The 26,647-nt window shown below is 39.4% G+C and overlaps 1 protein-coding gene across 4 annotated transcripts in view; it reads left to right on the top strand.

Annotated features, from left to right (window-relative positions):
• Nucleotides 1–26,647, top strand: part of NSD1 (nuclear receptor binding SET domain protein 1) — a 137,759-nt gene that overhangs the window by 46,539 nt on the left and 64,573 nt on the right. For 3 of the 4 annotated variants that reach the window (XM_061189980.1, XM_061189981.1, XM_061189978.1), the window contains 3 exons: nucleotides 5,059–5,194; nucleotides 15,924–16,096; nucleotides 18,348–20,919. In XM_061189980.1, coding sequence (XP_061045963.1) covers nucleotides 5,059–5,194; nucleotides 15,924–16,096; nucleotides 18,348–20,919 — 2,881 coding nt within the window. Of the gene's footprint in view, nucleotides 1–1,470; nucleotides 1,488–5,058; nucleotides 5,195–15,923; nucleotides 16,097–18,347; nucleotides 20,920–26,647 lie in introns of those variants that run through there. The other variant, XM_061189979.1, reaches the window with a different exon arrangement.

Genomic DNA, 26,647 nt, shown 5'->3' on the forward strand with positions numbered 1-26,647 from the left:
TAAGGTAGGATTGATATCCGTCATTTTGCTCTTTGTTTTTTATGTCTTGTATTTTTGTTCCTCTAATCCTTTGTTACTGCCTTCTTTTGTGTCAAACATTTTCTAGTGTAACATTTTTTTAAAAATTTTTAATTTTTTTATAATTTGTTTTTTGGCTACGCCCCGCAGATATACGGGATCTTAGTTCCCCGACCAGGGAATTAGCACCAATATGTTTCATCCAACTGGACATAGAGATATTAGGGAAAGCTGTTCTGAAATGTGCCTATCCGGCCAGCCTAAGCTCAGATGACATTTCTTCACTCTAGTCTTCCCTGATATTCTCCAAGTGCCTTAGGATCAGGAATTCATCTTTGTGTTTCTTGTTGAGCTTTGTGTGCAGGTGTTTAGCTGAATTATGGGCTTTACAAGGAGTTACTTTGGAGTCTTTCTTTCCCAGGTGAGATTTTTAAGCTCTTCTGAAGAGAAGAGTCATATTGCTTTTTTTTCCACCTTTAATTTTCCCTTGTTGTTATTTTCTCTATTTTCATGTTTGGAAGCCTCACTTTGGTCTGGACTTCTTGCCTGTTTCTAATTTTTTGTATATTAAGGTCACTTGGATTTGGATGTTGCTCTTCATTAATAATATGTATTTGTATAGACATTTTTCCCCAATAGGTTTGTATATATTGTTTTATTTGGTCATCCTGGTAAATGAATTACATAGTAAGGAGGAAATTAATGTCTCAGGTTTATGAAAATCTTTACCCATTATACCTTTAATTTAATGAAACTATTTTTTATTTGTGTTTCTCAGTGACTTTATTTTTTTTATCATAGTTTTGGCATAGTTTCTAAATAGTTGGTATATCATATGTGTGGCTGTGTATTACATTTTCAGTATTCCATAACTTCATCTGCACTTTGCATATTTCATGGAGTTTTCAGCATAATTTGTTTAACAGGTCCCTTGTTGGATGTTAACTTTTTTTAAAAAATTGAAGTATAGGTGATTTACAGTGTTGTGTTTCTGGTGTACAGCGAAGTGATACAGTTATACACAAACACATTCTTTTTCTGATTCTTTTCTAATTTAGTTTATTACAAGGTATTGAATATAGTTCCCTGTGCTATACAGTATGACCTTGTTTATCTATTTTATATACAGTAGTTTGTATCTGCTAATCCCAAACTTCTAATTTATCCACCCCCCCTTTCCCCTTTGGTGACCATAAGTTTGTTTTCTATGTCTGTGAGTCTGTTTCTGTTTTGTAAATAAGTTCATTTGTATCATTTTTTACATTCCACATATAAGTGATATCATATGATATTTGTCTTTCTCTAGGTCCATCCAGATTGCTGCAAATGGCATTACTTCATTCTTTTTTATGGCTGAATGGAATTCCATTTTATATGTATACCGCATCTTTATCTGTTCATCTGTCGACGGACATTTAGGTTGCTTCCATGTCTTGGCTATTGTAAATAGTGCTGCAGTGAACACTGAGGTGCATATATCTTTTGAAATTGGAGTTTTCTCCGGATATTTGCCCAGGAGTGGGTTTGCTGGATCATATGGCAACTCTATTTTGAGTTTTTTGAGAAACCTTCATAGTATTTTCCATAGTGGCTGCACCAATTTACATTCCCACCAACAGTGTAGGAGGGTTGTTCCCTTTTCTCCACACCCTCTCCAGCATTTACTATTTGTAGACTATTTATTTATTTATTTGTTTGTTTATTTATTTATTTATGGCTACGTTGGGTCTTTGTTGCTGCGCGCAGGCTTTCTCTAGTTGCAGTGAGTGGGGGCTACTCTTTGTTGCAGTGCATGGGCTTCTCATTGTGGTGGCTTTTCTTTGTTGTGGAGCACAAGCTCTAGGTGTGTGGGCTTTAGTAGTTGTGGCTCCCGGGCTCTATAGCGCAGGCTCAGTAGTTGTGGCGCATGGGCTTAGTTGCTCCGCGGCATGTGGGATCTTCCTGGACCAGGGCTCGAACCCGTGTCCCCTGCATTGGCAGGCGTATTATTATTGTTTTTTTATGTAGAATCTGATCCATTCTTTTTTTTCTTCCAATTTTTTATTTTATTTTTATTTATTTATTTTTGGTTGCATTGGGTCTTCATTGCCGTGTGTGGGCTTTCTCTACTTGCGGCAAGCGGGGGCTGCTCTTCGTTGTGGTATGCAGGCTTCTCGTTGCGGTGGCTTTTCTTGTTGTGGAGGTGCAGAGCATGGGCTCTAGGCACGTGGGCTTCAGTAGTTGTGGCACGCGAGCTCAGTGGTTGTGGCTCGCAGGCTCTAGAGTGCAGGCTCAGTAGTTGCGGCACACGGGCTTAGTTGCTCTGCCGCATGTGGGATCTTCCCGGACCAGGGATCGAACCCTTGACCCCTACATTGGCAGGCAGATTGTTAACCACTGCACCACCAGGGAAGTCCCTGTAGACTTTTTAATGATGGCCATTCTGACTGGTGTGAGATAGTACGTCATTGTAGTTTTGATTTGCATTTCTCTAATAATTAGTGATGTTGAGCATTTTTTCATGTGCCTGTCGGCCATCTGTATGTCTTTGGAGAAATGTCTAGTTAGATCTTCTGCCCATTTTTTGATTGGGTTGTTTGTTTTTTGTCATTGAGTTGTAGGAGCTGTTTGTATATTTTGGAATATAGAGTCACATTGTTTGCAAATATTTTCTCTCATTCCATAGGTTGTCTAGGATGTTAACTTTTTGTTGTCATAAATAACTGCTTTAGATATCTTTTTACAGTTCTTTTACTTTTTTGGATTATTTCCTTTGGGTAAAAATATTAGGAGTAGAATTAATAGTTATTTTCGTTTTCATGGTTCATGGTAGAGCAAGTGTTTCTTTCCTGGTTTTATTATGTCTTAGGGTGCTGATGCTGAATTAACTGACTTGTTTAAGGTGGCACAATTTGTGATAGAGTCAGAAGACAACTCATTACTGCTTTGCGTGGTTGTGTGATTCTGGCTTCTGGCTTTAAGCGGTACCAGTCATGGTCTTTCTTATCCATCTATTATTGAAGCCTCGTGTTTTATGGCTTTAATTCCTGTTCACTGATATATTCCTGATATATTACTACTACAGTCACTTTGTAGTAGTAATATATGGCAAAGACAGAACCAGTATCATGTTATAGATTGATTATGGCTGAATTTGTCATAAAGCATGTAATAATCATGGGGTTTTATTGTTATTGGACAGTAGTTGAGAGTTTGGGATCCTGAGTTGGACTGCCCAGGTTTGAATCCTATCTCTGCCACCTACTACATAACTATATGACTATAGGTATATAGTAACATAGGAGTAATAATATAGTATCGACCTTAAGAGGATTAAAGGAGGAACAGTGCCTGGTATATAGCAAACATCAAGTAAATGGTAGTATATTTAAAGTCGTTTAGGACTCAGATAAATAAGTCCATATTTATCAATGATTGACAAGTAAATGATTACAAATCAGATTATATCAGAAATTTATGGGAACCTACTCAAATTGTAGTTTTCAGTACAGGGGCATGTAAAAGATTTTTCTATCCCATCTTGGTATCATGGTTTTAAAGTTTCAAAGCCAACTAGCTTTGAAGTAATTTTTTTTTCTGATAACTTACAGAATGATAACAGGCAAAAATGGCCCCTTGGGGCTTGCTTTTCAAAAAAAATGTTTTAAAAGTTGTAGTTTCTGTCTCATTTCCTAGTAACTCTATATACATGAAGAACTAATGACACTATTTTCAATAAGGGTATTCTGTGAGATTTACTTCTCTCTGAATGCACAGTCTTAAAGTTGAATGGTAACTTACAAATCATTTAATTGAGCCCAATACTTTGATATCCTTGAGCCCGAGGTATTACTCATCATTTTTATTTGAATGATTTCAGTCAATTCATTCAGCATATTCTTTATTGGACGCTTAATATGTACTAGGTGGGTACTGTTTTAGGCATTAAGGAGGGACGACTGAGTCTGAGGGAGGAACTCACCAAGCCTTTTTCAAGATATGGCATTTATAGAAAATCATAATATTTGTATGCCCCCTTGGAGTAAATGGAGTAGGTTGTCCTTTGTCCAAGTACCTTAGATGCTGCTTTTAGTTACCCAGAAACAGCTCAGCACATGTGAATTCCTTTGTGTGCTTTATGGGTGGGGGGGGGGGGCTCAGTCCTACTAAACACAAAGCCATCTTCCTCTCAGGGCAGGAGACCTCTGTATTGTTGATGCGGTGTTAAAGGCATGGGTATGGGTTTAGAGCTGAGATGGAAGCATTTGGATTGCAGATTAATTAGGTATTATTTTTGGAGAAAAGATGCAGCCAGGGTCTCTGCATTGGATATGTCCAGGGAGCTTGATTCATATTGTATTGTGCTTGAATGGTATTCCTTGGAGTTGGGCAGTGGACTGTTCTGGATGCAGCCTCTCTTGCATGTCCTGGGAAAAATATAAGTCAGTTGTGCTGACATTGCAAGAATCTAGCCTGTAGCTTTCAGGATTATTTCAGTAGGCCATTATTGTTAATTAATTAATAAGAATGTCTGTGTTTGAGAAGGATGTAGAGTATCACCTGCAGAAGGGACCACCGCCCCCCCCCCCCCCCCAGTTTATTGAGATAAAGTTGGCATATAACGCTGTAGTGGGATCAGAGTCTCTTGACATTGTTAAATTTCTTCCCCTCCCAACCTCCCATCCCCCACCCCTGTTGTGTTGTGATCCAAGGCCTTGGGCAAAGATATCTTTTCCTTGGGATGATTCTGTTTATCTATTATTTCAATTTTTAGCTCTTTAAAAATTTGAAATAGCTTATTTATTTCCCTAGAATGTAGGTAGTTTATTTATGTAAAGCAAATGTAAATTGAGAGCTACTACTGACTGTATAAAGGGCTGTGTTATAAATAGTTAAGACAAAGTAATTTTTAATTGTACTTATTTTGTAATTGTGGTTAAGCTGGAGTGTTTTCATCTAGTATTCATTGGTAATGCTTTCTCAGAAGGCTAGTGGAAAGATGATATGTTGTTTCAAAAGGTTCTGATTTTTATTGATGCCCCATGTTTTGTCTGTCTCAAGTGTCAGCCCAAGAAAAAGGCTACGCCGCTGAAGTATGAAGTTGGAGATCTCATCTGGGCAAAATTCAAGAGACGCCCTTGGTGGCCCTGCAGGATTTGTTCTGATCCGTTGATTAACACACACTCAAAAATGAAAGGTAATACTTGCAGTTGATTATACATGATAAAATACAGTATGGAATTATCAACATGCAGTTTCCATTAGTAATAATTCATTTTTACCTTTGAGCATTTCGTTAATGAATTGTTATTATGTATTTTATCTTTTCTGGATTTTTTTTTTTTTTTTTTTTAATTTATTTTTGGCTGTGTTGGGTCTTCGTTTCTGTGCGAGGGCTTTCTCCAGTTGCGGCGAGCGGGGGCCACTCTTCATCGCAGTGCGCGGGCCTCTCACTGTCGCGGCCTCTCTTGCTGCGGGGCACAGGCTCCAGACGCGCAGGCTCAGTAGCTGTGGCTCACGGGCCCAGTTGCTCCGTGGCATGTGGGATCTTCCCAGACCAGGGCTCGAACCCGCGTCCCCTGCATTGGCAGGCAGACTCTCAACCACTGCGCCACCAGGGAAGCCCCCTGGATTTTTTTTAAAGGTTTGTTTTATTTTACTCTATGATTTAAAAATTCTCAATTATTCTATCTGTAGATGCCAGAAAATGTTAGGCTTATTAGCTAAAGTTTACATTGTCCACAATCACTTTCCAGTATATTTATGTTTTTCTACTTCAGTCTTCAGGTTTGTATCATTTTTGTTAGTTTTAAAGCTGAAACAGTTATAAAGATTGCTTATAAGTCATTTTGAATTTTAAAGTCTTGATTTAGACTATTCTCTATAGTTACTAAAGTTTGTTACTTATTTGGTTGTTCTATATGAATCTTACGTGTCTTAACTTTAAAATAGTATAAGATAAGGGCTCAAACTTCATTTTGAGCTCCCTTTTTTCTGTTAAGATAGTTCGTGATTTTATTGTAGTTTTAATATATGTGTTTTAGGTTTTAAATAGGTTATATATGCACAAGATTAAAGAAATCTCTGGTCTGCCCCACTCTTTACCTCTCCTTTCAAAAAGTAACCAGTTGTGGGCTTCCGTGGTGGCGCAGTGGTTGAGAATCTGCCTGCCAATGCAGGGGACACGGGTTCAAGCCCTGGTCTGGGAAGATCCCACATGCCGCGGAGCAACTGGGCCCGTGAGCCACAACTACTGAGCCTGCGCGTCTGGAGCCTGTGCTCCGCAACAAGAGAGGCCGTGATAACGAGAGGCCCGCGCACCGCTATGAAGAGTGGCCCCCGCTTGCCGCAACTAGAGAAAGCCCTCGCACAGAAACGAAGACTCAACGCAACCAAAAATAAAAATAAATAAAAAACAAGGGTATCTTTAAAAAAAAAAAAAAAAAAAAGTAACCAGTTGTTATTAATGTTTCTTTCTAGACTTCCTTTATGTAAATCCAACTATATATTCTCATCTCCCTACCCCCTTTGATTTAATTTAACATAAACATAGCATATTGTATGTATGCTCTACACGTTTTTTTTGGGGGGGGGTGCTTAAAATTTTTATTTATTTAATTTTTATTTTTTATTTTTTTAAAATAAATTTATTTATTTATTTATTTTTGGCTGTGTTGGGTCTTCGTTTCTGTGCGAGGGCTTTCTCCAGTTGCAGCGAGTGGGGGCCACTCTTCATCGCGGTGCACGGGCCTATCACTGTCGCGGCCTCTCCCGTTGCGGAGCACAGGCTCCAGACGCGCAGGCTCAGTAGTTGTGGCTCACGGGCTTAGTTGCTCCGCGGCATGTGGGATCTTCCCAGACCAGGGCTCGAACCCATGTCCCCTGCATTGACAGGCGGATTGTTAACCACTGCGCCACCAGGGAAGCCCTAATTTTTATTTTTGGCTGTGTTGGCTCTTCGTTGGGCTTTCTCTAGTTGCAGTGGGTGGGGGCTATTCTTTGTTGCCGTGCGCGGGCTTCTCATTGCGGTGGCTTCTGTTGTTGCAGAGCACGGGCTCTAGGCGCGTGGGCTTAAGTAGTTGTGGCTCACGGGCTCTAGAGCGCAGGCTCAGTAGTTGTGGCACATGGGCTTAGTTGCTCCGCAGCATATGGGATCTTCCTGGACCAGGGCTCGAACCCGTGTCCCCTGCATTGGCAGGCGGATTCTTAACCCCTGTGCCACCAGGGAAGCCCCTGTTCTACAGTTTTTTCACTTCTTGGATATTTTTCCATTGAAAACTTTTTCTTTTTTTTTTTAAACAGCTCCATAATTTTCCTCTTTCTGAATATGGTGTACTTTATATAACCATTCCCCTGTTGATGGATATTTAGGTTGTTTCTAATCTTGTGTTAGAAAGATTATACATAAAATACATATGTATATACATACACATGTGTGTGTGCGTACAAAACAGTGCTATAAAGAACTATGTGTTTCATGTATTCATGTCTATTTATCTGTAGGATAACTTGCTACAAGTAGTATGTTGGATTTTATTTTATATTTTGACTATTAATAGTGAAGTGCCCAAAGACCTTTATAGCTCACTGTTTAAAGAAAATGATATCAAACTTTGTGACCTGTTTGGACATTTAAATTCTACTAGTAGAAAATTCTTTTAGTCCTCCCCCTCTACCCTTCCTATGCCTGTGAGACTGATGGTTTCTTACTCATTGTGGTATTCTTTATATGCACTAGTTGGGTCTATGCCATTTGTTCAACAAGTAATAAGTACATTCTATAGGTACTATGCTAGGTATTGGGATCCAGTAATTGGCAAAACATTTTGCTTCCCTTTGTGTATAATTAGAGTCCAGTTAAAGGGTGAAGGCACCAGCAAGTAATCAGACAAATAGATAATTAGTTAACTGAGAGGTGTGTTCAAGGCAAAATATTGATGTACAGTCAGTGATATTAGTGGGGGTACCTAACCTGGACTTCTGGTTCACGGGTAGGCAGGGCCAATTTTGCTACTAAAATTATCTTTGATCTGAGACCTGATAGGACAAGTAGGAATTAACCAGGGAAAAAAGAAGATGGTTCCAAGCACAGAAAGTAGTATATGTTCAACCCCTGAAAAGGCTGCAGCCCATAGAGTGACGGAAGGTGGTACAGTATGAGGCTGGAGAAATAGATATAGGTCAAATCATGCAGCATTTTGTAGACTTCATTAACAATTTTGTATTTTTTCCTAAGAATAATAGGATACCATTAAAGAGCTATGAGCAGAGGGAGATGTGATCTGATTTGTGTTTTTTAAAGTTCACTGTGAGTGCAGTGTGGAAAATGATTTGGAGGGGGACACAAATAAATCAGAGGAGATAATTAGAAGGGTCATTGCAGGGATTATGGTGAGATTATAGTTGTGAATAGGGAATGAAGAACTATTTAGGAGATAAAATCTATATGATTTGCTAATGGACAGATAATGGGGAGTGAGGGAGAATGAAGTCTAAGGTTTCTATATCTCAGGCTGGTTCCCAAGTTTTTAGCTTTACCAGTACATACATAGTGTTCTCATTTACTGAGAGCACTGGAACATCTATATAACTTAGAGGTGACATCTGCTTGTTGATATTAGTCAAAGCCACGGGTAGGGCATGGATGAGATGGCCTTGGGATAAAATATACGGTGAGAAAAAAGGTGGCTCTGAGGAAGCCAACATTTGAGGTCTGTAAGGAGGAGACGTGAGTGTGCAAAAGAGATGGGAGAAAATCAGAGATGGAAGAGAGATACCAGGAGAATATGGTATTGATGGTGACTATGAGTGGTGTTGTTGTTGTTGTTGTTGTTTGCCGCTGTGTGAGGCATGTGGGATCTTAGTTCCCTGACCAGGCATGGAGCCCACGCCCCCTGCAGTGGCAGTGTGGAGTCTTAACCACTGGACCACCAGGGAATTCCCTAATAATAGTTTTTAAAAAGAGTCTTCTTAACTTGGTTTATTAGAGCATAGAATTAGTGTAGCTCTTTATAGTACTGAAGGGAACTAATATTTGAATAAACCTATTGTCCTAAAATTCCTACCCATGACTCTGTCTTCCTCACACCTTCCCTTCATAACCACTCTTGGAGGAATCATCAACTTTCTCCACTTCCAGATGGCCACTCACTTCTGAACGCACTGAAATTTCTCATTCTCTCCTTTTATTCCACTAACCGTGTTCTAAGCAGAGTCATTAGTGACCTGGTAATACAGTGGATACTAGTTTTTAATTTTATGGTTGTCCGGTGTAGGAAAATTCTTCCTCGTAGTAACTATCTATCTTGTTCTTGACTTTCATGTTCTCTTCTCCTCCTTCTCCTTTTCCTTCTCCTTCTCCTTCTCCTTCTTTCCATCCTTATTAACTCTTGAGTTTTAACTGTCATCAGTAAACTGAATTCATATCCACAGTGCTAGTATTTCCCCAGGCTTCAAATCTGCATCCCAACTCTATACTTGAAGCTTTCACCAGGAGGTCCTTTAGGCAGTTAAGGTCAGTTTGTTTAAAACTGACCTAGGGCTTCTCTGGTGGCGCAGTGGTTGAGAATCTGCCTGTCAATGCAGGGGACACGGGTTCGAGCCCTGGTCTGGGAAGATCCCACATGCCGCAGAGCAGCTAGGGCTGTGAGCCACAATTACTGAGCCTGCGCGTCTGGAGCTTGTGCTCCACAACAAGAGAGGCCGCGACAGAGGCCCGCGCACCGCGATGAAGAGTGACCCCAACTTGTCACAACTAGAGAAAGCCCTCGCACAGAAACGAAGACCCAACACAGCCTTAAATAAATAAATAAATAAATAAATTTAAAAAAAAAAGAAAACTGACCTAATTATTTTCCTCCTCAAACCAGTACTTTCTCTTTCATTTCCTGCCTTAGTGAATAAATTACTGCCACTTAGTCACTTAAGCCAAATACCAAGTAGTTACCCTTTCTTCCTTCTTGTGTCCTATACCATTAAGTCTTTTTTCTTTTTTTAAAACAGCTTTATTGAGATGTAATTCATATAGCATACAATTCACCCCTTTAAAATATACAATTAAGTGGTTTTGGTAAGTCACAGAGTTGTGTAACCAGTAAATTTTAGAACATTTTCACCACCCCAAAAAGAACCCCATGGGGACTTCCCTGGTGGTCCAGTGGGTAAGACTCCACGCTCCCAATGCAGGGGGCCAGATTCGATCCCTGGTGGGGGAACTAGATCCTGCATGCATGCCACAACTAAGAAGTCCACACGCCGCAACTAAAAGATCCCACGTGCCACAATTATGAGCTGCATACCGCAACAAAGATCCCGAGTGCCTCAACTAAGACCCGGCGCAGCCAAATAAATAAATAAATATTTTTTAAAAAAAAAAAGAAGAGGAGGAGGAAAAGAAAACCCATGTCCTTTACCTACCTTCCCCCTAATCTTTTTACCTCCCGTACCCCTTTGCCCTAAGTGACCAGTAGTCGACTTTCTGTCTCTATAGATTTGCCTATTCTGGATATTTAATATAAATGGAATCATATAATATGTCCTTTGTGACTACTTTTTTTTACTCAACATAATGTTTTCAAGATCTGTCCATGTATCAGTACTGCATTCCTTTTTTTTTTTTTTTTTGGCTGCGTTGGGTCTTAGTTGCGGCACATGGGATCTTCCTTGAGGCACGCGGGATCTGTTGTTGCAGCAGCGTGCGGGCTTCTCTCTAGTTGTGGCCTGCGGGTTTTTCTCTCTCTAGTTGTGGTGCGCGGGCTCCAGGGCGCATGGGCTCCGTAGCTGTGGTGCGCAGGGTACAGAGCATGTGGGCTCTCCATTGTATGAAATATTATACGTTTTATTTTTAAATTTATCACTTGATGGGCATTTGGACTGTTTCCACCTTTTAGCTATTATGAACAGTGCTGCTGTGAGTATTCATGTATAAGTGTTTATGTGGACATATATTTCCTATCTTTTGGGTTTATACCCAGGAGTGGACTTGCTGGCTCTAATGGTAACTCTGTTTGACTTTTTGAGGTACTGCCTGACTACACCCCCCACCCCACCCCCGCCCCTCCACCTCCCCGCCCTGGCCGCACCAGCTTGTGGGATCTTACTTAGTTCCCCAACCAGGGGTGGAATCCGGACCCTGGCAGTGAGAGTGCCGAGTCCTAACCACTGGGCCACCAGGGAATTCCCTGACTTTTTTTTTTTTTAATTTTTATTTATTTATTTTTGGCTGTGTTGGGTCTTTGTTGCTGCACACGGGCTTTCTCTAGTTGCGGCGAGTGGGGGCTACTCTTCCTTGCGGTGCGTGGGTTTCTCATTGCCATGGCTTCTCTTGTTGCAGAGCACGGGCTCTAGGCGCACAGGCTCTAGAGCGCAGGCTCAGTAGTTGTAGCACGCGGGCACAGTAGTTGTGGCTCACGGGCTCTAGAGCGCAGGCTCAGTAGTTGTGGTGCCCGGGCTTAGTTGCTCCGCGGCATGTGGGATCTTCCTGGACCAGGGCTCAAACCCGTGTCCCCTGCATTGGCAGATGGATTCTTAACAACTGCGCCACCAGGGAAGCCCCCTGACTTTTTTTTTTTAATTTAAATTTTTTATATAAATTTCAGGTGTACAGCACCACAAGTCTAATTACCATCCATCACCATACAGTCTCCCCCGTTAACCCATTTTGCCCAGCCCCCTTCCCCTCTGGTAATCATTAATCTGATCTCTGTATATGTGAGTTTTTGTTTTATTTTGTTTGTTCACTTGTTATGTTTTTTAGATACCACATATGAGTGAAATCATATGGTATTTCTTTCTCTGTCTGATTTATTTCACTTGGCAAAATACCTTCAAGGTCCATCAGTATCGCAAATGGCAGGATTTCATTCTTTTGTGGCTGAGTAGTACTCCATTGTGTATATATACCATATCTTCTTTATCCGTTCATCCATCAGTGGATACTTAGGTTGTTTCCATATCTTGGCTGTTACAAATAACGCTTCAGTGAACATAGGGGTGCATATATCTTTTTAAAAATAATTAATTAGTTAATTTTTGGCTGTGTTGGGTCTTTGTTGCTGCGCATGGGCTTTCTGTAGTTGCGGTGTGCGGGCTTCTCATTGCGGGGGCTTCTTTTGTTGCAGAGCACGGGCTCTAGACACATGGGCTTCAGCAGTTGTGGCGCGTGGGCTCAGTAGTTGTGGCGTGTGGGCTCTAGAGCGTAGGCTCAGTAGTTGTGGTGCATGGGCTTAGTTGTTCCACGGCATGTGGGATCTTCCCGGACCAGGGCTCGAACCTGTGTCCCCTGCATTGGCAGGTGGATTCTTAACCACTGCACCACCAGGGAAGCCGACATATATCTTTTTGAATTAGGGTTTTTGTGTTCTTCATATAAATACCTGGGAGTGGAAGAGCTAGGTCTGCCAGACTGTTTTGAAAAGCTACTGTACCATTTTACATTCTCATCAGCAGTGGATGAGGGTTTTAATCTCTCTATATCCTTACCACCAATTGTTATCTGACTTTTTTTTGTGGTAAAAAATATATGTAACATAATTTTATCATTTTATCCATTTTTAAGTTTATAGTTTAGTGGCATTAAGTACATTCACATTTTTGTGCAATTATTACCACTATCCATCTCCAGAACTTTTTCATATTCCTAAACTGAAATTCTGTTAACAATTTAACAATAACCTTCAGTCCCTGGTAAATACTATTCTACTTTATCTATGGATTTGACTATTCTAGGTACTTCATGTAAGTGGAATCATGCAGTATTTGTCCGTTTGTATCTGGCCTATTTCACTTAGCATGATGTCTTTAAGGTTCATCCATGTTGTATTACGTGTATCACTCATTTGTAAGGCTCAATAATGTTCCATTGATGTATAATGTTCAATAATGTTCCATTTTGTTCATCCTTTCATCCTTCAGTGGACATTTGGGTTGCTTTCACCTTTTGGCTATTGTGAATAATGCTGCTATGAACATTGGTGTTCAAGTATCTTTTCTATCTGACTTTTTTTTTTTTACATTTAATTTAATTTTATTATTATTATTTTTTAACATCTTTATTGGAGTATAATTGCTCTACAGTGGTGTGCTAGTTTCTGCTTTATAACAAAGTGAGTCAGCTACACATGTACATATGTTCCCATATCTCTTCCCTCTTGAGTCTCCCACCCTCCCTATCCCACCCCTCTAGGTGGTCACATTCTATCTGACTTTTAATTAATATCTAGTCCTTTTGATTTGTCTTCTTAAAAAAAAATCTTTCATATTTTGTTCTTTTAATTCCCATTGCTACCACCTTAGTTTAGGTTTTAGTCATCTTGAGTATATACTATTTTGGTAATCTCTGGTCTCCTGAGTTTCCTCTCTGTTGCCTGTTAAATGTGTTATTCAGAGGTCAAGGAGATTTATCTTTCTAAGATGCAAAACTGAGCCTGTGGTTCCACAGTTTAAATGAGGTTCAGGGCCAACAGGATAATGGTCAAACTGTTAACATGGAGGGTCTTAGTGCGGCATGTGGGATCTCAGTTCCCCGACCAGGGATCAAACCTGTGCCCCCTGTGTTGGAAGCAGAGAGTCTTAACCACCGACCACCAGGGAAGTCCCAGCGGTCAAACTTTTAACATGGTATCCAAGCTATTCAGGTCTGGCCACTGCTTACCTGCTTAGTTACCCTTTCCTTCCACTTTATGATTTAGTGTTCTGAACTACTTGCAGTTCCTAGCTATTTCATTCGTTTTATTCATTCATGTCTTTTAGGGTTCTGGGCCCTTATATAGGAATTCTCCCCTCAACAAACTGTTTACCTTTAAATTTTCTGCTCAGGTGTCCCATTTGTCCTCCAGTTACTGATTTTTCACTTTTAAAAAAGTGAATGTTAACAACTAAGTGTCCATCGATAGATGAATAGGTAATGAAAATGTGATATATATACACAATTGAATATTATTCAGCCATACAAAAGAATGAAACCTTGCCATTTGTGACAACATGGATGTACCTGGTGGGCATTTTACTAAGTGAAATAAATCAGACAGAGAAAATATAAATAATGTATGATCTTACTTATATGTGGAATCTAAAAAAACCAAAATTGAGAAAACAAAACCAAGTTCATAGATACAGAGAACAGACTGGAGGAGCAAAATGGGTGAAGGGGGTCAAAAGTTATAAACTTCCAGTTATAAAAGAAATAAGTCACATGGATGTAATGTACAGCATGGCAGCTGTAGTTAATACTGTATTGTATATTTGAAAGTTGCTAAGAGAGTAGATCTTAAAAGATCTCATCACAAGAAAAAATCTTTTTATAACTACGTATGGTGACGGATGTTGACTAGACATCGTGGGGGTCATTTTGCAATATATATAAATACCGAATCATTATGTTATATACCTGAAACTAATGTTATCCGTCAGTTATATCTCAATTAAAAAAAATGCCATCACCAGTAGATACTATCGAATGATAAAATGTAGTATACTCAAGACATACTTGAAAAATTTTTTTAAAAAGTGAATGTTCATGTTATCGCAATTAACATGCTGTTTTACCATAATCTCTTTATAATGTACATCTCTTACCCACCAGGCAATGAGTTCTTTTCAGTCCTCTGTATAGTGCTGGCACGTCATAAATGTTCAGTCTGTGTTAGTTGAATTTACTTATTTATGGGAGAATGATTTACTTTTCAGACTGACTCTAAGAACCTCTGTGTGTGTGTGTGTATGTGTATGTGTATATATACACATACACACATTTAATCCCCCTTTATAGGTGGTTTCTATTGAAGTGTTTAATTTAGTAGGTAGAGACTAAGGAGTTCAGGTTTTTTTGTTTGTTTTTTTTACAGAACTTGTTTTTTAAATGTACAATAAAACAAAATTTTACCAGGTTGTAATTCAGTGTGAGTTAAAGTGAATTTTTATATAAAATGATTTCCTTTTCTAAATAGAGACAAATCATTACACCTGTGTAGCCCTGGCTATATTTCTTATGTGACATTTTTTACTGGTATGAAAAATGCAAAGATGGTAAGTGTGTAGAAGATAACATGTACTAGGTAAATTTGATTATAATCTTTTCTGGATGAGATTTGTATTGTTTTTATTTTTGGTAATTGTATGCATAGAACTTTGGACAGCCAAGAAACTATAGAATAAGTGGATTTTTGGGGGGGAGGGGGCTGTTGAGATTTCCTTTTTTTAAAAAAATTTCTGTAGTTTGAAATATCAAGTTCCACTTTCTCTGCAAAACCAGTGTTTCACTCTGAATTTGCCCTCTCTGAAGTCGTTGGATTTATTATTCTGTCTATAAAATGGAGATTATACTACTTATTTTTTAGAGTTCATTGTTGTGAAGAATACCTGCAAAGCACCTAGTGTAGTACCTTGCCCAGAGTAACTATGCCATAAATGTTAGCACATCATACGTGACATGGTGTTGAAACATTTCTTCCTCCTTATATTTTAGCATAATGTTTTAAGAGTTTATTTGGTGGTTAGTTCTTGTTGATTATTATATTTGCGATGCTGTGGCTTATCATATGCCTTTTGTGATTTCTGGAAATGAGGGTATAAAATTTTATAGGTTGATGGTAGAAAAAACTTAGTTGTTATATTAATTTGTTATATGATTAGCTAATCAACCTCCAACTGGTTTGGAATATATAGCATATCATCAGACCAAACCACTAAATTCTTTCATTACACTCTTAACCATTTTCTTGTCACATAAATTGAAAATAGAAAATTTACCTTCTATCTGACCTACTTCAGAGTTTCTTGTTCTGTAGGTTTTTTAGCTTGTTGAGTTTTTATTTTATTTTAGTTTTAAGTGAAAAGAGGCTTCTTTGGCCACTGCGACGTGGCTGTTCTCTTGATGATGAATATCAATTTTTTAAAGCAATGACACTGTGATTTTTATTTTTATCTAGTTTCTAACCGGAGGCCCTATCGACAGTACTACGTGGAGGCTTTTGGAGATCCTTCTGAGAGAGCCTGGGTGGCTGGAAAAGCAATCGTCATGTTTGAAGGCAGACATCAATTTGAAGAGCTACCTGTCCTTAGGAGAAGAGGGAAGCAGAAAGAAAAAGGATATAGGCATAAGGTATTTAAAAAAAAAAACAAACCTCTCAAATTATCTTCTTGGGGGTAGGTAGGGAGGGTTTACAGGATCAATCAAAAGAAGAAGTATTATGTTTTTGGAATATAAGTTATTTCCTTTGGTAGTAGGATGTTGGTGAGAAAATTGGCAGAAAGCAAGTTTTTTTGCAGGGATGACATGGGGCTAGCCTTCCAAATATTTATACTCAATTTTTTGAGAAAGGATTTCAGTTAACTTCTGCCATGTCACTTAGATGTGATAGTACAAAAAGGCCTGACCAGTCATCTTTGGTTATATCTGATGTATGAAGAAAATGATCATCAAAATGAAATATTCTACTTCTCACTCTCTGGATTAATTATTTCTCTTAAAAATGAGAAAGATAAGACTTTAAACATTTTTGTTTTGTTTGTTGTTTTGGTTTTTGTGTGTAGTTGTTAAGGCTTAAGCAGTTTCAAACCTGGTTATGTTTTAATAAAGAACGTGATGTTTTTGTTTCATACGCTTGATGTGTTAAAGTTTTGTCTGTTTCTTTTGATACTCCTTTATAGTCTACTCTAGAAGGGGAAATAGTTCCTCTTAGATTTGTGTTTCAGACTTTTAGACTATTTTATAAGAATCACAGTTAGGATAATTTTTAGTCAGTATGCAGTCCCTGCTATTTCCAACTGGAGTTCCTTCCTCTCTAAAACTAATGTAATAATATGTACCTTGTCAAACTGTTGTGAGGATTAGAAATAAATATTTTATATGTCATACATCTGATGCTCTGAAACAACTAGTGTGTGCTATTGTTAGGATAGAATAGCAGAGGATAACTTCATCCTTTCTAATACTTTGGGTAGTTGGTGGTGGGGAGGTGTCAGAGTTTTTATGTCAAGCCTTTAACTATGTAGATTAACCAACCCCCTTTTCAGAGGCGTTCTCTAGGGCTTTCAGGTCCTGGAAAATTGATTTACTATGGTCATAGTTAGAAAGTCAATGGGTGTGTGTTTGTGTGTAAAGTAAACCAGATGATCAGTTTATTGCTTTATAAGAGGAGGCTTCCTGTCTAGTGGCCTTAATTTTTACATGGTCAGCAGAACATGACCTTTCACAAGTATTAAAGTGTTTGTGAACACTAACTGATAGAACCTTGACTGACATTTATTGTATGAAGCCAGGGAGGGAAATAAGAGTCTTGAAAATTAGGTATATTTCACAGAGCCTCAATGTCCTTATGCTGTGAGGAATCAAGAAAAGAGCATGTGTAACTTGTCATATATCCAGGGTGTATTGGTGTCTCTGGACTACATGATTAAGCCCAGGACACTGCTTGCTTATAATCCAGATTTAAAAGAAAATTAATTAACTAATTAATTTTTTTTTGCTGCGTTGGGTCTTTGTTGCTGTGTGCGGGCTTTCTCTAGTTGCGGCGAGCGGGGGCTACTCTTCGTTGCGGTGTGCGGGCTTCTCATTGCGGTGGCTTTTTTTGTTGCAGAGCACAGGCTCTAGGTCCGCGGGCTTCAGTAGTTGTGGCATGCGGGCTTAGTAGTTGTGGCGCATGGGCTTAGTTGCTCCGCAACATGGGGGATCTTCCAGGACCAGGGATCGAACCCCTGTCCCCTGCATTGGCAGGCGGATTCTTAACCACTGTACCACCAGGGAAGTCCCTATAATCCAGATTGTATGTAACATGTATAGAAGAATCTTGATTAGCCAAGGGCCTGGTGATAACCAGAGTTCCAAATTTCAGTTCTTCTAGGGCAGGTCTGACTTACTCATTTCTCCATTCCTAGTTTTTCCACATGCATCTCCTTTCTTTAGCCTTTTGCTTTCTCTTTTATGTAACTGAGCAAGTGCTTGGCCTTCATAAGTCAGGAAGGAAATCATTATTCTAAGGTTGGAGGGGTAAGTAGGAGTGGTCTGGTTATTCCTTGATTTAGTAATATAATGTTGATTAGTAATGTAATGTTGTAGTCTAATTTATGGTCCACTCTTTTGTGCTTTTAATGGTAAGGGGAGTGAAGGGTTTACGGGATCAATCTTTCTCCAGTGATAGATCTTAGTGGTAGAAGTAGTGTTGAGGAATCCCCATTAGCTAAGTTCTGGGTGAACTGTGGGTGTTAACCACCTGGCAGTCCCATAAAAGAGCCTTGAGGAAGCACAACAAGGCTTGGAAAAGCTTCTGATTTGAGAGGTGTTCACTGATCATCTCCCTGTTTCCCCTTCTATTTCTTAGACTAGTGATAATCTTTTTCTCTTTAAATTTAAGGTTCCTCAGAAAATTTTGAGTAAATGGGAAGCCAGTGTTGGTCTTGCTGAGCAGTATGATGTTCCCAAAGGGTCGAAGAACCGAAAATGTGTCACCAGTTCACTCAAGTTGGACAGTGAGGAGGATATGCCGTTTGAGGACTGTACAAATGACCCTGAATCAGAACATGACCTGTTGCTTAATGGCTGCTTGAAATCTCTGGCTTTTGACTCTGAACATTCTGCAGATGAGAAGGAAAAACCTTGTGCTAAGTCTCTAGCCAGAAAGAGCTCTGATAATCCAAAAAGGACTAGTGTGAAAAAGGGCCACATGCAATTTGAAGCACATAAGGAAGAACGGAGGGGAAAGATTCCAGAGAACCTTGGCCTAAACTTTATTTCTGGGGATGTATCTGATAAGCAGGCCTCTAATGAACTTTCCCGGATAGCAAACAGCCTCACAGGGCCCAGCTCTGCCCCAGGAAGTTTCCTATTTTCTTCTTGTGCAAAAAACACTGCAAAGAAAGAATTTGAGACTTCAAATTGTGACTCTTTACTGGGCTTGTCTGAGGGTGCCTTGCTCTCTAAACGTTCTGGGGAGAAGAAGAAACTCCAGCGAGGTCTGGTGTGTAGTTCAAAAGTGCAGCTCTGCTATATTGGAGCAGGTGATGAAGAAAAGCGAAGTGATTCCATTAGTATCTGTACCACTTCTGATGATGATGGAAGCAGTGATCTGGATCCCATAGATCATAGTTCAGAGTCTGATAACAGTGTCCTTGAAATTACAGATGCTTTCGATAGAACAGAGAACATGTTACCTGTGCAGAAAAATGAAAAGGTAAAGTATTCTAGGTATCCTGCCACAAACACTAAGGTAAAAGCAAAGCCGAAGACCCTCATTACTAACTCACACACAGACCACTTGATGGATTGTACCAAGACAGTAGAGCCTGGAACTGAGACGTCTCAGGTTAATCTCTCTGATCTTAAAGTGTCAACTCTTGTCCGAAAACCCCAATCAGATTTTAGAAATGATGGTCTTTCTCCAAAATTTAACACACCATCAAGCATTTCCAGTGAGAACTCAATAATAAAAGGTGGGGCTACAAATCAAGCTCTGTTACATTCGAAAAGCAAACAGCCCAAGATCCGAAGTATCAAGTGCAAACATAAAGAAAACCCAGTTGTAGTAGAACCGCCTGTTGCAGATGAGGACTGCAGTTTGAAATGCTGCTCTTCTGATACCAAAGGCTCTCCTTTGGCCAGCATTTCCAAAAGTGGGAAAGTGGATGGGCTAAAACTACTGAGCAACATGCATGAGAAAACCAGGGATTCGAGTGACATAGAAACAGCAGTGGTGAAACACGTTCTGTCAGAGTTGAAAGAACTCTCTTATAGATCCTTAAGTGAAGATGTCAGTGACTCCGGAATGTCAAAGCCATCAAAACCATTACTTTTTTCTTCTGCCTCTGGTCAGAATCATATACCTATTGAACCAGACTACAAATTCAGTACATTACTAATGATGTTGAAAGATATGCATGATAGTAAGACCAAGGAGCAACGGTTAATGACTGCTCAGAACTTGGTCTCTTATCGGAGTCCTGGTCTTGGGGACTGTTCTACCAGTAGTCCTGTGGGGGCTTCTAAGGTCTTGGTTTCAGGAGGCTCCACTCACAATTCAGAAAAAAATGGAGATGGCACTCAGGATCCAGTCCGTCCTAGCCCTAGTGGGGGTGACTCTGCACTGTCTGGGGAGCTATCTACCTCTCTACCTGGCTTGGTGTCCGATAAAAGAGACCTCCCTGCTTCTGGCAAAAATCGTTCAAACTGTGTTACTAGGCGCAACTGTGGTCGATCAAAGCCATCCAAATTACGAGATGGTTTTTCAACCCAGATGGGAAAGAACACAGTGAACCGTAAAGCCTTAAAGACAGAGCGCAAAAGAAAACTGAACCAGCTTCCAGCTGTGACTCTTGAGGCTGCACTGCAGGGAGACAGAGAGAGTAGGGGTTCAGAGAATAGCTCCTCCAGAGGTGAGGCAGAAGACCCTGGTAAAGAAGAACCCCTTCAATTAATGGGCCATTTAACAAGTGAAGATGGTACCCATTTTTCCAGTGTTAATTTTGATAATAAAGTCAACCAGTCCGACCCTGATAAAATTCCTGAAAAAGACCCCTCTTTTGAAAACAGAAAAGAGACAGAGCTGGAGTCTGAAATGATTAGTGAGAATGATGAACCCACTAGTGTAAATCAAGTGGTGCCTAAAAAGCGGTGGCAGCGTTTAAACCAAAGGCGCACTAAACCTCGTAAGCGCACTAACAGATTTAGGGAGAAAGAAAACTCTGAGGGTGCCTTTGGGGTCTTGCTTCCTGCTGACCCTGTAAAGAAGGGAGATGAGTTCCCAGAACAGAGACCTCCTCCTTCGACGAACATACTAGAGGATGCACTGACAGATCCAAATCATGCCGACTGCTTAGATTCAGCTGGGCCACGGTTGAAAGTTTGTGATAAATCCAGTGCCAGCAATGAAGAGGTGGAAAAGGAGCCAGGAATTCCCAGTTTGACCCCTCAGCCTGAGCTCCCTGAACCAGGTAAGGACTCCTGACTGTGAAAGAAAGGGACTAGAGGAAGTGATGATAATGATACCCTTCTGAAGTTGGTCTGTTTTCATGGAAGGCCTAAGTGTAAGTTGGGAGGGAAGGATTATCACTTGAAGTGAAGAAAGGGCTTTATGTAGAAGGGTCTGAATTTTGAGGACCAGGTTTCCATATACTTTCAGAAATTGTTTTACCAAGAAGCTCTTTTTTCTTTTGCTTTTTGTAAGTCTCAAGAACATTTTGTTCCTGCTCCCTATTTCCTACCTTTTTAAATCTGTGAACTTTTGGGGACTCAATTTGGTATTGTAAGTATTTGAGAGGCTCTGAGCCTAAGACTAAAATCTAGTTAGTTTACAGAAAGCAAATAGATTTTATTCAGGCTCTCTTGGACTACAATTTAAGGAAGGTCCTCCTGTTGCGTAGACAAAGAGGACGTGCTTTTGAAAATATGTAAGTGTTCTGTAGTACTTATTTGAAGGCCTTAGATGTCTTGTATCCCTTCTGGAATGAGGTTTGAGAATAAATTTTTAAAAATCTGAAGTACCAGGGTATCCTTCCTTAGCAGCAGAAGGAAAACAGCAGGAGTCTTTCAAAATATAATATTATACAATATTGTTACTGAGGATAAAACTGACTTTCCTTAAACATAAGAGTTTTCAATGTTGTTTACCATAGTAGATTCCAACAGCTTTATTGAAACATAATTCACTGACCATAAAATTCACCTGTTGAAAGTTTATACTTCAGTGGTTTTTTAGTATACTCAGAGACTTGTGCATCCATAAACATGATTAATTTTGGAACATTTGCATCACCCCAGTAAGAAACCTTGTACCCTTTATCAATCTCCCTTCATTTCTCCCCAGTCTATAGATTTGCCTGTTCTGTACATTTCATGTAAATGGAATCATACAATATATGGTACTTTGTTTTTTTACTTAGCATGTGTATCAACACTTTATTTTTATTGTGGTAAAAAACACATGAATTCACCCTCTGAACAAGTTTAAAGTGTATATTACAGTATTAACTGTATGCACATTGTTGTATAGCACCATTTATTGAAGAGACTATCTTTTCCGCATTGTATAGTCTAAGCACCCTTGTCAAAGATAATTTGACCATACATGTAAGGGTTCGTTTCTGGGCTCTCTATTTTGTTCCATTATCTATATGTTTGTCTTTATGGTAATATCATATTGTTTTTAATTACATTTATTTATTTATTTATTTAATATTTTTGGCTGTGTTGGGTCTTTGTTGCTGCGCGCAGGCTTTTCTCTAGTTGCGGCGAGCAGGGGCTACTCTTCGTTGCGGTGCATGGGCTTCTCATTGGGTGGCTTCTCGTTGCAGAGCACGGGCTCTAGGCACGTAGGCTTCAGTAGTTGTGGCTCGCAGGCTCTAGAGCGCAGGCTCAGTAGTTGTGGCGCATGGGCTTAGTTGCTCCGCAGCATGTGGGATCTTCCCGGACCAGGGCTCGAACCTGTGTCCCCTGCATTGGCAGGTGGATTCTTAACTACTGCGCCACCAGGGAAGTCCTATCATATTGTTTTGATTACTGTAGCTTGGTAACATGTTTTGAAAACACAGTGTGTGAGTCCTCCATCTTTGTTCTTTGTCAAGATTATTTTGACTATTTGGGGTCCTTTGAGATTTCATGTGAATTTTAGGATGTCTTTTTTCTATTTCTGCAAAAAATGCCATTGGGATTTTGATAGAGCAGTGAATCTGAAGATCCCTTGAGTAGTATGGACATTTTGTTAATGTTAAGTCTTTGAATCCATGAACACAAGATGTCTTTCCATTTATTTGTGTTTTTAATTTCTTTCAGCAATGTTTTATTGTTTAAGTGCCCAACTCTTTCACTTCCTTGGTTAAGTTTATTCCTAAGTGTTTTTATTCTTTTTTATGCTCTTATAAGTGGGATTGTTTTCTTAATTTCCTTTTTGAATTGTTCATTATTAGTATATAGAAACACAACTGATTTTTACAATAAATTTATTTATTTATTTATTTATGGCTGCGTTGGGTCTCCGTTGCTGTGCGTGGGCTGTCTCTAGTTGTGGTGAGCAGGGGCCACTCTTTGTTGAGGTACACGGGCTTCTCATTGCGCTGGTTTCTCTTGTTGCGGAGCATGGGCTCTAGGTGCGTGGGCTTCAGTAGTTGTGAGATGTGGGCTCAGTAGTTGTGGCTTGTGGGCTCTAGAGTACATGCTCAGTAGTTGTGGCGGACGGGCTTAGTTGCTCCACGGCATGTGGAATCTTCCCAGACCAGGGCTTGAACCTGTGTCCCCTGCATTGGCAGGCAGATTTTTAACCACTGTGGACGTCCCACAAGTGATTTTTGAATGTTGATTTTTCTATCTTGCAGCTTTACTGAATTCATTCATTATTCTTACAGCTTTTTTGTGGAATCTTTAGGGTTTTCTTTATATTAGGTCATGCCGTCTATGAACAGAGATCATTTTACTTTTCCCTTTCCAATTTGGATGCCTTTTATTTCTAGTTCTTGCCTAGTTGGACTTCTAGTATTGTGTTAAATAGAAGTGTCAAGAATGGGCATTCTAGCCTTGTTCCTGATCTTAGAGAAAAAGCCTTCAGTCTTTCACCATGGACTGTCGTGTTAGCTGTGGGATTTTCATAAATGACCTTTATTTTAGATTATTTCCTTTTGTTCCTAGTTGAGTGTTTTTTATCAGGAAAATGTGTTGAATTTAGTCAAGCCTTTCTGCATCAATTGAGATGATCATGTGATTTTCTTCCTTCTTTTAATGTCTTGTATTACATTTATTGATTTTTGTATGTTGAACCATCCTTCCATCCCAGGAATAAGTCCCACTTGATCATGGTGTATAATCCTTTTTAAGCCATCCCAGGAATAAGTCCCACTTGGTCATGGTGTATAATCCTTTTTAAGTGCTGCTGTTGAATTTAGTTTGCTAATTTGGTGAGAATTTTTGCATAAGTGTTCGTAAGGGATATTAGTATGTCTTTTTTTTTTTTTTTTCCCTTATTAGCGTGTATTTGTCTGGCTCCCCCCTCTTCCATTTTTTGGAAGAGTTTGAGAAGGCTCGGCATTAATTCTTATTTAAATGCTTGGTAGAATTCTCTAGTGGAGGCATCTGATCCTGGGGCTCTTCTTTCTTGGGAAGTTTTTGATGACTGATTTAATCTCCTTACTACAGGTTTTCTGTTTCTTCATGATTGAGTCTGGGTGGATTGCATGTTTCTAGAAATTTATCCAACTCTTGTAGGTTATCCGATTTGTTAGCGTGTAATTGTTCATAGTAGTCTCTTAAAATTCTGTTTCTGTGGCTACCATTGAAATGTCTTCTCTAATTTCTGGTTTTCATTATTTGTGTCTCCCTCGCTCTCTCCATCTAGCTAAAGGCTTGGCAATTTTGTTGATCTTTAAAAAAACAAACTCTCAGTTTTGTTTATATTTTTAAAAAATTCTCTATTTTGTTTATTTCTGCTCTAATATTTATTACTTCTTTCCTTTTGCAAATAAACTTTGTGCTTATTCTTTTTCTTATTCCTTGAGTGTAAAGTTAGGTTGTTGATTTGAGATCTTTCTTTTTTCTTTATGTATGCACTTCATGCTGTAAACTTCCCTTTTAGTACTTCTTTTTGCTACATCCCATAAGTTTTAGTATATTGTGTTATTGTTTCCATTTGTCTCAGAGTATGTTCTAATTTGAGGGAGGAGATTTCTTCTCTGACCAATTTGTTGTTCAAGAGTGTTAATTTCCACATATTTGTGAATTTTTTATTTCCCAACTGCTATTCATTTTTAATTTCATTCCATTGTGATTGGAAAAGATACTTGGTGTGGTGTCAGTGTTTTTAAATTTGTTAAGACTTGTTTTGTGATCTATTATGTGATCTGTCCTGGAAAATGTTTCCTGTGTGTTTGAGAAGAATGTGTATTCTGCTGCTATAAGGTTGAGTGTTCTGTATTTGTCTGTTAGGTCAGGTTGGTCTACAGTGATGTTCAAGTTCTCTGTTTTTTAATTTATTTTTATTTATTTATTTTTGGCTGTGTTGGGTCTTCGTTTCTGTGCGAGGGCCTTCTCCAGTTGCAGCAAGCGGGGGACACTCTTCATCGTGGTGCGCGGGCCTCTCACTATCGCGGCCTCTCTTGTTGCGGAGCACAGGCTCCAGATGCGCAGGCTCAGTAGTTGTGGCTCACGGGCCCAGTCGCTCCTTGGCATGTGGGATCCTCCCAGACCAGGGCTTGAACCCGTGTCCCTTGCATTAGCAGGCAGATTCTCAACCACTGCGCCACCAGGGAAGCTCTGATTGTTATCTTTTAAAATATGTTTATAATTGTTTATTTTCCTGGTAAATTGATTCTTTTATCATTATATAATGTCCTTATTTGCCTCTAGAGATAGTATTGGCTCAAGTCTATTTTGTCCAATTATGGCTACCTCTGCTCTCGTTTGCATGTAATGTCCTTCATCCTTTTGGTTTCAGTCTACATATGTCTTTACATCTAAGGTGATGTTATCTTGTAGAACGAATATAGTTGCATCTTGTTTTTTCAGTCCATTTAGCCACGCTATGTCTTTTGATTGAGCAGTTTAACCCATTTACATTCAAAGAAATTATTGACAGGGAAGGACTTATTGCCATTTTAATTGTTTTCTGTCTTGCAGCTAATTTGTCCCTCTATCTCTCTTGCAGCCCTCCTTTGTATTTCTTTGATTTTTTTATATTGATATACTTTGATTTGTTTCTGATTTTATCTTCTGTAGGCATTTTCTTTGTGGTTACCATGAGGCTTACATAAAACATTTTATAGTTACAGCAAACTGTTTGGAGCTGGTAACAATGTAACTTCAATTGTGTACAAAAACTCTACTCTTTTACATCTCCCCATTCCCACTTTGTTATTGATGTCACAAATTACGTGTATTCAGTAACATAGTTTTATAATTATAGTTATTTTTTTATGTTTTTGTCTTTTAAATTCAGTACCAGACTTAAAAGTGCTTTATATGCCACCATTATAGTATTACAATATTGTATTGGTCTATATATTTACCTTTATCAGCTATTTTTATTTTATGTGCCTTGGTGTTGCTGCCTAATGGCCTTTTGTTTCAACTTTTAGGACTCCGTTTAGCATTTTTTTGTAAAGCAGATCTAGTGGTTATGAACTCAGCTTTTGTTTTACATTTTTTAAAAAAAATATTTATTTATTTAATTTATAGTTTTGGCTGTATCAGGTCCTTTTTTTAAAAAAATAAATTTATTTATTTCATTTGTTGGCTGCTCTGGGTCTTTGTTGCTGCGCGCAGGCTTTCTCTAATTGCGGCGAGCGGGGGCTACTCTTCATTGCGGTGTGAAGGCTTATTGCAGTGGCTTCTCTTGTTGCAGAGCACGGGCTCTAGGCGTGCGGGCTTCAGTAGTTGTGGCACGTGGGCTCAGTAGTTGTGGCTCGCGGGCTCTAGAGTGGAGGCTCAGTAGTTGTGGCACATGGGCTTAGTTGCTCCGTGGCATGTGGGATCTTCCCGCAACAGGGCTCGAATCCGTGTCTCCTGCATTGGCAGGTGGAGTCTTAACCACTGCGCCACCAGGGAAGTTCGCGTCAGGTCTTAGTTGTGGCATGCAGGGTCTTCATTGAGGCATGTGAGATCTTTAGTTGTGGCACGCAGGCTCTTCGTTGCGGCACCGGACTTCTGTCTAGTTGTGGTGTGTGGGTTTTCTCTCTCTAG

The sequence above is a fragment of the Eubalaena glacialis genome, chromosome 4, assembly GCF_028564815.1.
Source record: "Eubalaena glacialis isolate mEubGla1 chromosome 4, mEubGla1.1.hap2.+ XY, whole genome shotgun sequence".
Classification (NCBI taxonomy): domain Eukaryota; kingdom Metazoa; phylum Chordata; class Mammalia; order Artiodactyla; family Balaenidae; genus Eubalaena; species Eubalaena glacialis.